At 43.0% G+C, this 15,867-nt stretch overlaps 1 protein-coding gene across 2 annotated transcripts in view; it reads right to left on the reverse strand.

The window, feature by feature from the left end:
* The window catches only part of LOC129851011 (protein FAM107B-like), a 46,468-nt gene that overhangs the window by 17,983 nt on the left and 12,618 nt on the right, over positions 1–15,867 (reverse strand). The window contains exon 2 of one of the 2 annotated variants that reach the window (XM_055917156.1): positions 11,861–11,933. In XM_055917156.1, the coding sequence (XP_055773131.1) occupies positions 11,861–11,933 (73 nt within the window). Of the gene's footprint in view, positions 1–10,437; positions 10,649–11,860; positions 11,934–15,867 lie in introns of those variants that run through there. The other variant, XM_055917155.1, reaches the window with a different exon arrangement.

The raw sequence follows: 15,867 nt of genomic DNA on the forward strand, positions 1-15,867 counted from the left end.
AAAGAAAGAGGAGTGGGAGGCCCCAATGCACAACTGTCTAGTTTAAGAAACAGACGCCTCACAAGTCCTCAACTGGCAGCTTCATTAAATAGTACCCGCAGAACACCAGTCTCAACGTCAACAGTGAAGAGGCGACTCCGGGATGCAGGCCTTCTAGGCAGAGTTGCAAAGAAAAAGACATATCTCAGACTGGCCAATAAAAAGAAAAGATTAAGATGGGCAAAAGAACACAGATACTGGACAGAGGAACTCTGCCTAGAAGGCCAGCATCCCAGAGTCGCCTCTTCACTGTTGACGTTGAGACTGGTGTTTTGCGGGTACAATTTAATGAAGCTGCCAGTTGAGGACTTTCTTGGCAATTTCTCGCATGGAGTAGCCATCATTTATCAGAACAAGAATAGACTGACGACTTTCAGAAGAAAGTACTCAACTAGTCTAAAGAAGGCCAGTTTTATTGCTTCTTTAATCAGGACAATAGTTTTCAGCTGTGCTAACATAATTGCAAAAGGGTTAGCCTTTTAGCCTTTTAAAATTATAAATTTGGATTAGCTAACACAATATACCATTGGAACACAGGAGGGATGGTTGCTGATAATGGGCCTCTGTATGCCTATGTAGACATTCCATTAAAAATCTGATGTTTCCAGCTACAATAGTCATTTATCAGTTCGTACTGTTAGGTGACCTAAACTGGGATATGCTTAACACCCCGGCTGTCCTACAATCTAAGCTAGATGCCCTCAATCTCACACAAATTAAAACACTTCAGCGAGCAGGCCTTTCTAATCGACCTGGCCCGGGTATCCTGGAAGGATATTGACCTCATCCCGTCAGTAGAGGATACCTGGTTGCTCTTTAAAAGTGCTTTCCTCACCATCATAAATAAATAAGCATGCCCCGTTCAAAAAACGTAGAACTAAGAACAGCTATAGCCCTTGGTTCACCCCAGACTTGACTGCCCTTGACCAGCACAAAAACATCCTGTGGCATTCTGCATTAGCATCGAATAGCCCCTGTGATATGCAACTTTTCAGGGAAGTCAGGAACCAATATACACAGTCAGTTAGGAAAGCAAAGGCTAGCTTTTTCAAACAGAAATTTGCATCCTGTAGCACTAATTCCAAAAGGTTTTGGTACACTGTAAAGTTCCTGGAGAATAAGAGCACCTCCTCCCAGCTGCCCACTGCACTGAGGCTAGGAAACACTGTCACCACCGATAAATCTATGATAATCGATAATTTCAATAAGCATTTTTCTACGGCTGGCCATGCTTTCCACTTGGCTACCCCTACCCCGGCCAACAGCTCTGCACCCTCTGCAGCAACTTGCCCGAGCCCCTCTCGCTTCTCCTTCACCCAAATCCAGACAGCTGATGTTCTGAAAGAGCTGCAAAATCTGGATCCCTACAAATCAGCTGGGCTAGACAATCTGGACCCTGTCTTTCTAAAATTATCCGCCAACATTGTTGCAACCCCTATTACTAGCCTGTTCAACCTCTCTTTCATATTGTCTGAGATCCCCAAAGATTGAAATGCTACCGCTGTCATCCCCCTCTTCAAACTGTTATAGACCTATATCCATCCTGCTCTGACTTTCTAAAATATTCTTAAACCAAATTAACAAAAAGATCACCGACCATTTCGAATCCCACCGTACCTTCTCCACAATGCAGTCTGGTTTCCGAGCTAGTCAAGGGTGCGCATCAGCCACGCTCAGGGTCCTAAATGATATCATAACCGCCATCAATAAAAGACAGTACTGTGCAGCCGTCTTCATTGACCTTTCCAAGGCTTTCGACTCTGTCAATCACTGCATTCTTATTGGCAGACTCAATAGCCTTGGTTTCTCAAATGACTGCCTCACCTGGTTCACCAACTACTTCTCAGATAGAGTTCAGTGTGTCAAATCGGATGGCTTGTTGTCCGAACCTCTGTCAGTCTCTATGGGTGTGCCACAGGGTTCAATTCCCATGGCCTCCAACTGCTCTTAAATGCAAGTAAAACTAAATGCATGCTCTTCAACCGATCGCTACTAGCACCTGCCCGCCCATCCAGCATCACTACTCTGGACGGTTCTGACTTAGAATATGTGGACATCTACAAATACCTAGGTGTCTGGTTAGACTGTAAACTCTCCTTCCAGATTCACATTAAGCATCTTCAATCCAAAGTTTCATCTAGAATTGGCTTCCTATTTTGCAACAAAGCGTCCTACACTCTTACTGCCAAACATACCCTCGTAAAACTGACTACCCTACTGATCCTTGTCTTGGCGATGTCATTTACAAAATATTGCCTCCAACACTCTACTCAGCAAACTGGATGTAGTCTATCACAGTGCAATCCGTTTTGTCACCAAAGCCCCATATGCTACCCACCGCTGCGACCTGTATACTCTCGTTGGCTGGCCCTCCATACATATTCGTCGTCAAACCCACTGGATCCTGGTCATCTACAAGTCTTTGCTAGGTAAAGCCCCACCTTATCTCAGCTCACTGGTCACCATAGCAACACCCACCCGTAGCACGCGGTCCAACAGGTATATTTCTGGAGACTTATATCCCCCTCACTAACTTTAAGCATCAGCTGTCAGAGCTGATGATGACATAAATGATGACATAAAAAGCCGTTGTGTTGAAACACCGTGTGATGTTTAACCGTGCGAATCGCAGAATGGTGAACTTACTAAATGACTGAGAGTTTGACTGTGTGATATTAGGATGCTTCTTGTGTAAATATTTTCCGTCAGGATTTTAATGATTTGTATGTACTGTACCGGTACACAGCCAATCTGTAAATAGCACACGCAACTACTTCATTCCCATATTGTTTTTTTAATCTTTTTGCTCTTTTGCACACCAGTTTCACTACTTGCACATCATCATCTGCACATCTATCACTCCAGTGTTAATGCTATATTGTAATTATTTTGCCTCTTTGGCTTATTTATTGCCTTACCTCCCTAATCTTCTACATTTGCACACACTGTACATTGATTTTTCTATTGTGGTATTGACTCTACGTTTGTTTATGTGTAACTCTGTGTGGTTGTTTTTGTCGCATTGCTTTGCTTTATCTTGGCCAGGTCACAGTTGTAAATGAGAACTTGGTTAAATAAAGGTAAGAAAAAAGAAATACATTTACAACATTAACAATGTCTACGCTGTGTTTCTGATCAATTTTATTTTATTTTAATGGACCATAAATGTGCTATTCTTTCAAAAACAAGGACATTTCTAAGTGACCCCAAACTTTTGAACAGTACTGTACATGTAGGTAGAGTTAAAGTGACTATACATAGATAATTAACAGAGACTAGCAGCAGCGTAAACGGGGGGGACAATGCAAATAGATAGGGTAGCCATTTGAATCGCTGTTCAGGAGTCTTATGGCTTGGGAGTAGATTCTGTTAAGCCTTTTGGACCTTGACGTGGCGCTCCGGTATCGCTTGAATTGCGGTAGCAGAGAGAACAGTCTACGACTAGGTTGGCTGGAGTTTTTAACAGTTTTTAGGGCCTTCCTCTGACACCTCCTGGTATAGAGGTCCTGGATGGCAGCAAAGCTTGGCTCCAGTGAAATACTGGGCCGTACACACTACCCTCTGTAGTGCCTTGCGTTCGGAGGCCGAGCAGTTGCCATACCAGGCAATGATGCACCAGTCAGGATGCTCTCGATGGTGCAGCTGTATAACTTTTTGAGGATCTGAGGTCTCATGCCAAATCTTTTCAGTCTCCTGAAAAGGCTCCTGAAATAGGCTTTGCCTCTTCATGATTGTCTTGGTGTGTTTGGACCATGATAGCTTGTTGGTGATGTGGATACAAAGGAACTTGAAGCTCTCAACCTGCTCCACTACAGCCCTGTCGATGACAATGGGGGCGTGCTCGGTCCTCCTTTTCCTGTAGTCCACAATCACCTCCTTTGTCTTGATCATTTTGAGGGAACGGTTGTTATCCTGGCAGCACATGGCCAGATCTCTGACCTCCTCCCTATAGGCTGTCTCATTGTTGTTGGTGATCAGGCCTACTACTGTTGTGTCATCTGCAAACTTAATGATGGTGTTGGAGTCGTGCCTGGCCACGCAGTCATGAGTGAACAGGGAGTACAGGAGTGGACTGAGCACGCACCCCTGAGGGGCCCCCGTGTTGAGGATCAGCATGGCAGATGTCTTATTATCTACCCTTACCACCAGGGGGCGGTCTGTCAGGAAGTCCAGGATCCAGTTGCAGAGGGAGGTGTTTAGTCCCAGGGTCCTTAGCTTAGAGATGAGCTTTGAGGGCACTATGGTGTTGAACGCTGAGCTGTAGTCAATGAATAGCATTCTCACATAGGTGTTCCTTTTGTCCAGGTGGGAAAGGGCAATGTGGAGTGCAATAGAAATTGGGTCTAGGGTTTCTGGGATAATGGTGTTGATGTGAGCCATGACCAGCCTTTCAAAGCACTTTGTGGCTACCGATGTGAGTCCTACGGCTCGGTAGTCATTTAGGCAGGTTACCTTAGTGTTCTTGGGCACAGGAACTATGCTGGTCTGTTTGAAACGTGTTGGTATTACAGACTCAGTCACGGACAGGTTGAAAATGTCAGTGAAGACACTTGCAAGTTGGTCAGCGCATGCTCGGAGTACCGTCCTGGTAATCCGTCTGGTCCTGTGGCCTTGTGAATGTTGACCTGTTTAAAGGTCTTACTCACATCGCTTATGGAGAGTGTGATCACACAGTCGTCTGGGACAGCTGATGCTCTCATGCATGCTTCAGTGTTATTTGCCTCGAAGCGAGCATTGAAGTAATTTAGTTTGTGTGGTAGGCTTGTGTCACTGGGCAGTGCGTGGCTGTGCTTCTCTTTGTAGTCAATAATAGTTTGCTTGCCCTGCCACATCCGACGAGATTTGGAGCCGGTGTAGTACGATTCAATCTTAATCCTGTATTGATGGTTTGTCGGAGGGCGTAGCGGGATTTCTTTCAAACTCCTAGCCCCTAGCTAAAGGGTAGCGCTGTCGATTTCAAGGAGCGGTCCTTGAAATCGACAGCGCTACCCTTTAGCTAGGTGCGGATGTTGCCTGTAGTCCAGGGCTTCTGGTTGGGGTATGTACATACAGTCACTGTGGGGATGACGTCATCGATGCACTTATTTATGAAGCCAGTGGTGTACAGTGGTGTACTCAATGCCATTGGAAGAATTCCGTAACATATTCCAGTCTGTGCTAGCAAAACAGTCCTGTATATTAGCATCTGCGTCATCTGACCACTTCTTTATTGACCAATGCTAACGTTGTCCGTGATGAGATTAAAACTCAACCTTCGGGTTGCTAGACATTCGCTTTATACTCTCACCCAACTTCAGTTTTTGCCTTAAGTAACCATCTCTCTTATGTAACCATACCAAACGTTACATATCATACTAATTTGAGTGTCCCGGATTCACATTTACTATGTTACGACTAGTCTATGAGACCAGGCTGGCAACAAACAAAAAAGGAAGGCCGGTTGCATCATTTGTTATGCAATGTAAGTCCACAATCTTCTGTGTGGAATGTTTGCTTATCCTTCATAAAAATAGACAAGACTCCCTCAAAAGATCAGGACAGACATGCAGAGTGTCACATAGAGTTGCAAAGCTACCTGTAGTTTACCAATGTTACCGGACTCTTCAGTCATTTTGGTAATTAACAGAAATCGATGACAATCTATCGTAAATTTGGTAATTCATACTTGAATAACTTTTAAATCTGTCTCCGTCCATTCGTTCCTACATTTTTTTGTTAGTAACACGCTATATCTCAGACAGTGCTGGGCCGATTTTTACTAAACTTGAGTGAATGATGCATCTTGCCATAGAGATCCGGCATTTACTAAATTAAACTCATTGGCTCAAGACAGAAGATAAAGTAATGATCTTTAACTATTTAGTCACACACGCTCTCAGCCGACTCATCGGGTTCCCACGCCTCAACCGGCTCGTCGGGCATCCACGCCTCAGCCAACTCTCATGTCTCGGCAAGCCCATCAGGCTCACCCAGGGTGGTGCCACTAGGGGCGGGGTACTGTCACGCCTGCTCCTCCTCCCCTCCCTGGTGCTCGAGGGCACTAGGCTGCCCATTATTACACACACCTGTCACCATCGTTACGCGCACCAGCGCATCTTTGGACTTACCTGGACTCCATTACTTTGCCCCTCCTATATCTGTCTGTTCCTCAGTTTGATCCCTGTGTCAGCATTATTGTCATTATGTTTCCCGTCAAGATGTGTCCTTGTTTGTTTCATGTTGGTTATTTATTAAATGTTCCCTCCCTGTACTTGCTTCTCGTCTCCCAGCGTCTGTTCTTACAAAAATAAATAAAATTGTGTACATTTTTTTATATTTCATGCTGAAAGACTCATATTTAATACCAATGGTATTCACTAAGTTCATGGTTTATATTTAGGATAATGTTTTACAGTTTTGTAATTCTATTCGTTTTTTTCTAATCTTATTGAATTATTTCGTAGAAGACCAAAGATAATTACAAACAACTGTAAAAATCTGAAGTTCCCAAAAGGGCCATTAGATGTGATAGATTACATAAAATCCTTGAACATTTACACATTAAATTTAGAAAGTTTATTTCCAGTAAAATACCCTCCCTTTGCAACCCTAGTCACATAAGAGACAGACATGTATCATAATTTGGTAGTTCTTGAGTCATATAATCCCGACTGTGGTTGTATTGATTTGACATTTAGGACATGCTAGATGTCATCTCAATGCACCCTGGGTAAATTAGTAACATCTCTGTGCACTGAGTCCATCATCCAGTTACATTGGCACAATGCATTTAGATGGATCTCTTATAACCCTGGAGGAGTATGGCAAATCATATTTTCCCCTGGGTGTCTATGACAGGGGATGAGGCTCAGGCTACAACACAGTGGCTAGAAAAACAGGAGCCTTTTCAATCTTCATTATCCCACAATCTTTGCAGTAAACCATTTTACGGTAATATGCCATTTGAGTCGCTGTTTGTTCTTTGAAATGCTTTATAATGTCACTATTAGGTTCTGTTTGCATATTCTGAGTAAGTGGTTATTGGAGTCAAAGCAGGCTACCCATTATTTGATTATAAATGAGTATGGGAAATGATGGTGAAATAGCTGGGTCTGTCAACCAACTATTTCCTTTTGACTTTCGCCAAAGCACATTCACATTTTTTATGTGATATTTTCTTCACTGTTACTTCAACAGGTAGATGCAGATGGGTAGGGAAATTATTTAATTCCTGTGTCATTTTATGACGCTATGCGCCTTGGGAGGAAAAATCTGAGAGTGAAAGGGTTCTCAGATTGTATACAAATAGAACACTGTTTGTCGTCGTGGCAACGCAGGCTTAGCCCCTAAAATGATCAAAGCACGCAGTCTCCAAAGGGACAGGGCGGGGGAGTTGTTTTCCCAGAATACACTGTGAATACAGATTGTTGACACACCATGAAATTCAGACTGAGACTCCATGAAGTCATTATCATTAAAATAGGCAAGGGTCTAACATAACAGCAGAAGCCAACGAGGACGCATGTATGGCCACTAACCAGACATGCCATCAGAATCATACAGAACATACAGTAAACTTCATGGAATTGAATGACTCAGTTATACAGACAGAACAGTACAGACATGCTGCTTGAATAAGGGACCCCAGTACATTGTGTGCTTGTTTAAGTACAGTATTTTACTGTTTCTGTACTCAGGACAGTCAGTCACAATCCCCTAATAACTGTTCAAACAAGTCCGGCAGGCAGCACAGTTTATTTGACTTGATCACAACTCAGCCATACCACAGAGGTGACCCCGGTGTTACACTATTTAAATAAACAAGACATCCAGATACTGCAAGTGAACACACATCATTTGCGAAATGTGGCTCAATAAGTTTGAGACATATGACAACAGAGCTGCCATTGATCAGTTTAAAGTGCACATACAGTTGAAGTCGGAAGTTTACATACACTTAGGTTGGAGTCATTAAAAATCGTTTTTCAACAACTCCACAAATGTATTGTTAACAAACTATAGTTTTGACAAGTGTATTAGGACATCTACTTCATGCATGACACAAGTATTTTTTCCAACAATTGTTTCCAGACAGATTATTTCACTTATAATTCACTGTATCACAATTACAGTGGGTCAGAAGTTTACATACACTAAATTGACTGTGCCTTTAAACAGCTTGGAAAATTCCAGAAAATAATATCATGGCTTTAGAAGCTTCTGATAGGCAAATTGACATCATTTGAGTCAATTGGAGGTGTACCTGTGGATGTATTTCAAGGCATACCTTCAAACTCAGTGCCTCTTTGCTTGACATCATGGTAAAATCAAAAGAAATCAGCCAAGATCTCAGAAAAAAATTGTAGACCTCCACAAGTCTGGTTCATCCTTGGGAGCAATTTCCAAATGCCTGAAGGTACCACGTTTATCTGTACAAACAATAGTACGCAAGTATAAACACAATGGGACCACGTAGCTGTCATTCCGCTCAGGAAGGAGACGCATTCTATCTCCTAGAGATGAATGTACTTTGGTGCAGAAAGTGCAAATCAATCCCAGAACAACAGAAAAGGACCTTGTGAAGATGCTGGAGGAAACGGGTACAAAAGTATCTTTATCCACAGTAAAACGAGTCCTATATCGACATAACCTGAAAGGCCGCTCAGCAAGGAAGAAGCCACTGCTCCAAACCCACCATTAAAAAGCCAGACTACGGTTTGTAACTGCACATGGGGACAAAGATCGTACTTTTTGGAGAATTGTCCTCTGGTCTAATGAAACAAAAATAGAACTGTTTGGCCATAATGACAATCGTTATGTTTGGAGGAAAAAGAGGGAGGCTTGCAAGCCAAAGAACACCATCCCAACCGTGAAGCACTGGGGTGGCAGCATCATGTTGTGGGGGTGCTTTGCTGCAGGAGGGACTGGTGCACTTCACAAAATAGATGGCATCATGAGGCTATATTGAAGCAACATATCAAGGCATTTTTCTTTATTTAACTGGGCAACTCAGTTAAGAACAAATTCTTATTTTCAATGATGGCCTAGGAACAGTGGGCTAACTGTCTTGTTCAGGGGCAGAACAACAGATTTTTCCCTTGTCAGCTCGGGCATTCGATCTTGCAACCTTTTGGTTACTAGTCTAATGCTCTAACTACTAGCCTACCCTGCTGCCCCTGACATCAGTTAGGAAGTTAAAGCTTGGTCACAAATGGGTCTTCCAAATGGACAATGACCCCAAGCATACTTCCAAAGTTGTGGCAAATGGCTTAAGGACAACAGAGTCAAGGTATTGGAGTGTCCATCACAAAGCCCTGACCTCAATCCCATAGAAAATTTGTCGGCAGAACTGAAAAAGCATGTGCGAGCAAGGAGACAACAAATTTGAATCAGTTACACCAGCTCTGTCAGGAGGAATGGGCCAAAATTCACCCAACTTATTGTGGGAAGCTTGTGGGAGGCTACCCGAAATGTTTGACCCAAATTAAACAATTTAAAGGCAATGCTACCAAATACTAATTGAGTTTATGTAAACTTCTGATCCACTGGGAATATGATGAAAGAAATACGAGCTGAAATAAATAATTCTCTCTACTATTATTCTGACATTTCACATTCTAAAATAAATTGGTGATCCTAACTGACCTAAGACAGGGATTTTTTACTAGGATTAAATGTCAGGAATAGTGAAAAACTGAGTTTAAATGTATTTGGCTAAGGTGTATGTAAACTTCTGACTTCAACTGTAAGTGGTCCTGTATTGTCCAATTGATGGACAGAGGGCTATTCTACACAAATAACATGTAATGTCCCAAGACTCAAGAGTACGAAACAAGAAATTCCTGCTTAAGCATTATAATTACATTATCTGAATGAATCTTGCTATGTGAAGTCATTGTGCCTGGTGTGTCCAGCACATCGTTCCCAAACTATTAACATGACAATCTGTGCTGCTGTACCAATGCATAAGTTATAGACATAGCTAGCTGTCCTCAGTGGATTTTGCTATGAAACTGATCTGATGCTTTCTGTGTCTCAAGTACACATACATGTACAGTACATTTCACTTCATGTTTGTCTGTTCCAGGCCCAAACAATGAGCCCTCCTAAACTTGTCTAAAATACCTTCTCCCCCATAAGTAGAGACAATTGTAACAGATAACAACACCTAGTATCTACAAAGTTCACTCCTGTTAACCTCAATAATACATTCCAGGATCCTCGCAAAACCATGTTGTTTTACTGTACAGATCTCACTACCTTATCTCTACTTGCACAATTTCCCTTTCCCATAAATAAACAGAGCCTATAACATCTAAAACACTGTCCTGCAAAATCTGGCTTCTGCTGAAGCCTCTGTGTCAGCCCTGCTGTTCTGTCATAGTGACAGAGTGGAGCATAGCTCTGCATGGGTCTTACCTGACTTGACCAGTACATCCCTGGTCCTCCCAGCCTGGCCAGAAGGAAACAGGCTGTGACTGTGGGTGACTCTCTGTGCCATGCCTCTCTTGGTGTCTGTCTGTCTGTCTCCCTCTCTCTGTGTCCGGGTGTATCTGTGTGTGTCCTGCTGCAGCACTCCTTTAAGCATGCTTCTCTGCCCAGGCTAGAGTAAACAGTCACATGACCCCCGGGCATTCCACTGCCCGCCCCTCCCTCTCTCACCCCCCCCCCCTCTCTCACTCTCACTCTCTCACTCTTTATCTCTAATATTATTACTACATCTATTGCCTCTCCCCTCCGTCTCTAGCCTGCTGTTAGATACTCTCTCTCTCTCCCTCTCTTTCTTTTGTCTTTTTCTCTTTTCCTCTATGCTCTCACTTTCCCGCTCTCCCCTACTCTCAATCTCTCTAGTTCTCTCCTCCATTCTTTCTTTCTTTCCTTCCCTCTCATTTCCCTCTCAATCGTCCACTCTATCCCCTCTCTCTCACTCACACTCTCACTCCTCTCTCTCTCTCTCTCTGATCCTCAGTGGTCTGTAGCTGGTAGGATTAGCAGAAGGCTTAAGTTCTTTCCTAATGCTCATATTAACCATAAGTCATCTGGGCGCTTTCATAATCAGCAGTGTAGTACAGTAGCCAGGCTGGCAGTACTGGGAGAGAGCACACTGGGCTGTTCATCTACACATGGCTTTCCCAATGCCTCTGCTTTAAGGGGATGTAGAATGTATACAGTGTTAGCTAGATAGAGATTATGAGCTAGCCTGCAATTAGTCAGAGGGATGTCAGTATCAATGTGATATTTTTACCCTGACAAAGAGAGGTTCACTTACCACTATAGAAAATAACTAAGTGACAAGGTGTTCACTGACTTATTTGTTAGTTATAAATAATGCTTTTGATTGAAAATATCCAAAATTTGTCAACAAAGTAAGACATGGGATTAGGAAGAAATTTAAACCTCTTCAGCACTCTGATGAAAACTCTCCAAGACATGTTGATCTCAAAGTTGGACACTTTAGTTTATGTCGAGTACCACGAAATCCCTTGTATTTCACAAAATCAACGTAATCAGAGTTTATCATGTTAGCACAGTCACTAGATTGTAAGACTCTTTTAAGTCTCTTAAGGTTCTTACTGGATGCTTTGAGCCCTTTAAAAAACGTTTTCATACATAACACAAACAGTGTAACCAGACCCGTGAACAGCCAAACGTGCCAAGTGTGCGGAAGTACCTCTACCTGGCTGGCAGGTATGGTCACAGTGATTGGAGGGCCAGGTCCATTACTCCGCTGTGTACAATGAGAGGCAGTGATAACACAAGATGGTAACTCAGAGTTGCTTGGCTTTACTTCCCAGGCATGTTATTGTTCCATGAGACAGTAACCGGAGAGGGCCAGACGTACCTCTGCCATTCCTGTGCTTTCCGTTTTTCACACACTGCTGCTGCTGCTGCTGTTGGTTGATGTTATACGTCTTCTGTAGAGAGAGGGAAAGAAGAATAGAAAGAGATGGGTGGGATGGGAAAGAAATAGAGATGGTTTCAGACGATACATCAGACCCTGATCATTGCCATTTCTCACATCCGCCCAGCATGCTTGTGATGTCATTAGTGTCTTCTCATTGATTTTAAATGGACATTACCGGTCTGGGGGCTATAAACAGCTAAAGGCCACTGGCACACAGTGACAGCAGGCATTAAACTGTCTCTCTCGTCCTTCCATTCTTCCTCCATCTCTCTCACTTCTACTCCTCTTACTCCTTTTACTTCTATCCATTCCTCTCATCATCCTCCTCCTCCCTTCTCTCTCCCTTCTCCTCCTCACATGTATCCTTCCTCTTCCCCATACCTCTACACCCCTTCTGTTTCTGCTCCTCCCCTTTTCCTTCTGCTCCCCACATCCCTTCCTATTCATCCTTCTCCTCCCTCTCTCTTTCTCTCTCTCTCTCTCTCTCCCTCCCCTCCCATCCTCCTTATCCCTCTCTCTCTGACAGGGCCCCAGAGGTCTGGTTGTCCATACTGAAGCCTTGCAGCACAGCCTCTTCACAGGGGTGAGCTGAGCTCCATTCAAAGGGCCTTTTGGACGCCCTCTCGGCTGTGTGAAAGGATATTGTGTTGCCGTCTACGGTTGCTAGGAGAGGCTTTCTCAGGCTTGGTTTGGTGACAAGGCCCTTACTGTCTTGAGTCCCCCCCCATCCCCTACCTCCCTGGCATTACTGGGGGTGGGGGCATTTCTGTTAATCCACTGGTGGGGTATAGGGTAAATTCTGTGTCGTGCATGGAAATGGAGAGTTTGGGGGAATGGAGGTTTGGGGAGGGCAGTGTTTTAATGAATGATTTCTTTCTCCTAAATGTGTCTCTGTCACTGTGTTGGGACAGGGTGTTCTTCATGTACTCTAAAAATGCTCTGTAAATATGACAAACAGCAACAAACATGAATAATACATGACCTCACATGGAAAATTCCTAAACTCTGTTGATTGTATCATGTACTATTATGCATGTTATTTTTTCTGACTTGATCAAAATAGAGGCTTCAGTCATGATCATGTCTAGAGACTAGTTTTTTAAATTGGTAAATGGAGTACATGTATGTTGTGTAAAATGTAATAGTAATAATGGAAATAATAGATTTTTTCTACAACACATTGCTCCTAATATTCATGCTCTTTCTCGTTGCTTTAAAGTACAACAGAGTTGCTCTAAGCAGTATTATGATTACCAGGGGTTCACTAAGAAGATATAAGAAGCAAAGCCTGTTCTAATAACACTTGAGTCAAGTTTTAAATGAGCTTAGAGGGAATAAAAACTCCATATTTACAGCCACACTGCATAAACCCCTTTCTCATTGATGAGTCACCTCACAGCGTCTATGAGCTGTGTGAATAAAGAACAGTAAGCTCCGTATTGATCTCCAGTGATTTTGAGTGTCCATAACTTTATCCTCTTCATTTTCCTGCCCCAGGAGCGTATCAAGGTTCGTGGCTTTCCTCTGTAAGTGGACAATTAAATCCAAACAGGCCTCAGTAGGGCTGCACAATTCTGGTAACTTTCCAGAAATCCCAGTTGGAGGATTCCTGGTCTAAATCCGTTCTGGAAGCACTGAACCTAGTCCCTACTGTGCAGGCTGGCTGACCTGGGTTTAGATTGTGTTTGTTGTGTTGTGTTTTTCCCTGGCCCAGTGTCTCATTACCATCAGTGGTCATTTGACCTTTCCAATCAGAGTCCTGTTTGATTTCCCTCATGTTTTATTAAGCAGACTCAGAAAGTGATTCTATACCTCTAACCCTATAATAGGGGGTGAGACAAAGAGGTTTGACCTTTTTTTGTCAAATCAATTTGGACCCTGATCCGGTGATCTGGTGCTCTGGTTTCACCCCTCAGGGTAGTCAGGTTACCCAGGTGACACAGGCTGTTAGCAGAGGCCCTGGACAGGAGAGTAGGGTTGCTAGAAAAGTACACAAGCAATGCACCTTCCAACTACTAACTCTAACTTGAACCCGCACCTTAACCATAACCTTGATATTGCCTGATGACCTGCTCAGGCCCAGTTAAGCACTCAGTTACACATACGCAAACATGTATGCACGCACACATGCACCCACACAAAATGTGAGTATATCATGATAATTACACAAAGTTATGATTATGTTTGGATTATCCCTTTGAATAGAGTCTTACTGAATATTTGAATATTGGACACTGTGTCAACACGAGTAATTTCAACCATGGATATAAATAAATACATTTAAATATATATTTCTTTAATTACAAAATCAAATCTTGTAGCTGACACTGCCTCAGTACAGTACACTGTGTTCCCTACCTAAGGGATTTTTATGTTTTATTGTCCCCAATGAGAAAGTAAAACCCACACTCACTGAAATATTCTTTAAGTTTCAATATATTTTTTTAGCAGCAGAGGTCAGAGCAAACAGACACATTTCGGTGACAGCATTCACCAACCTTTTTTGTTTTTCGTCCCCCTGAGCCATATGAGCCCCTTAATGTAGTGCTCTCCTAGTGAGATGAAAGAGCAGTAAAAGCAGAGAGCTTGTCAGTGGCATTCAGGACACTGCCATTAGATGAGACAGAGGGAACTACTGCCCCAGAGATTGTTGGCTTGACATACTCTGCAAAATGCACATTTAGAACCTGACACCTGTAGTAAGACATTGAAAAGGAATGCTCACTCACCATAAAAAGTCCATTGTTTTATTTAAAATGTGCAAAGCGCGATCGGTTTGAATCCCACCCCAAGTTTTCATTAAGCAAAAACAGTCAGGACCCTGTCAATAGAGACCAAGTTAGCAACCCAAAACAAACCTCATGTAGATCCTGACTTACCAAGGAACTAACATAGTTTTCCAAATCCTAACTGGAGTAATCAGTGGGCAAACGGAAACACTGACCATGTTGTACACTGCTGAAGGGCCTGTCACCAGCATGTGTCTGTGCTACTAAATACACTTTTCCATGCCCCCCTCTGTCCTTATCTTTTCCTAAATAAGTCTATAAGCAATGTTCCCATATTCACAGAGACTGTAATCACATTAAATGCTGCATATGTCGGCTCAATTGGAAATTACCGTTAAATGCCAAGTGCTCTGTAACGCAGATTTGTATTTTTTTTATTTTACTAGACAAGTCAGTTAAGAACAAATTATTATTTACAAGGAACAGTGGGTTAACTGCCTTGTTCAGGGGCAGAATGACAGATTTTTACCTTATCAGCTCAGGGATTTGATCTAGCAACCTTTCAGTTACTGGCCCAACTCTCTATCCACTAGGCTACCTGCTGCCCCAGATCTACTGCCGGTCGGATTGAATCCCAGCCTTCGATAGTCACAGCACAACAAAGATGGGAACCACACCATGAAGCGGATCCAAGATCAGTTCTTAGGGACAGTGCCCACCTCAGGCCAGTACATTAGTCACTCTCACCTCCCCCTGTCTTTAATCTCAGGAAGGCAGATTCTACACCACAGGTCATCACAGCTCAACATGAACCATGTTCCACTATGCCAGCTACCCTCCAGGAAGGAAAAGTAATGTACTTAGACAGGACACAATGTTTTACAGATGGTTCAAATATGTAACGCTCAAATCTGGGAGGCCTTGTAAACTACAAAACGTTCCCTTTCCTGCAACAGGCTTTAACATGCAGGATACACACACACACACACACACACGCACATGCACATGCACACACACCCAATAACAACACACAATACACCCAATGTTACTGATTCAGATTCTTACATGATCAGATTGAGTTGAGTCTGCCACCTAGTGGAGAAACAGGTATACTTCTCTGCTCTCTACAGATTGTGGTGGCAGTAATTAACTTCAGAGCTAGGCACGCTAAAGATAACTAAGCTCATTACAGCTACAGTACCATTTCAGGTCATG

Source organism: Salvelinus fontinalis, chromosome 3 (genome assembly GCF_029448725.1).
Source record: "Salvelinus fontinalis isolate EN_2023a chromosome 3, ASM2944872v1, whole genome shotgun sequence".
NCBI lineage: Eukaryota > Metazoa > Chordata > Actinopteri > Salmoniformes > Salmonidae > Salvelinus > Salvelinus fontinalis.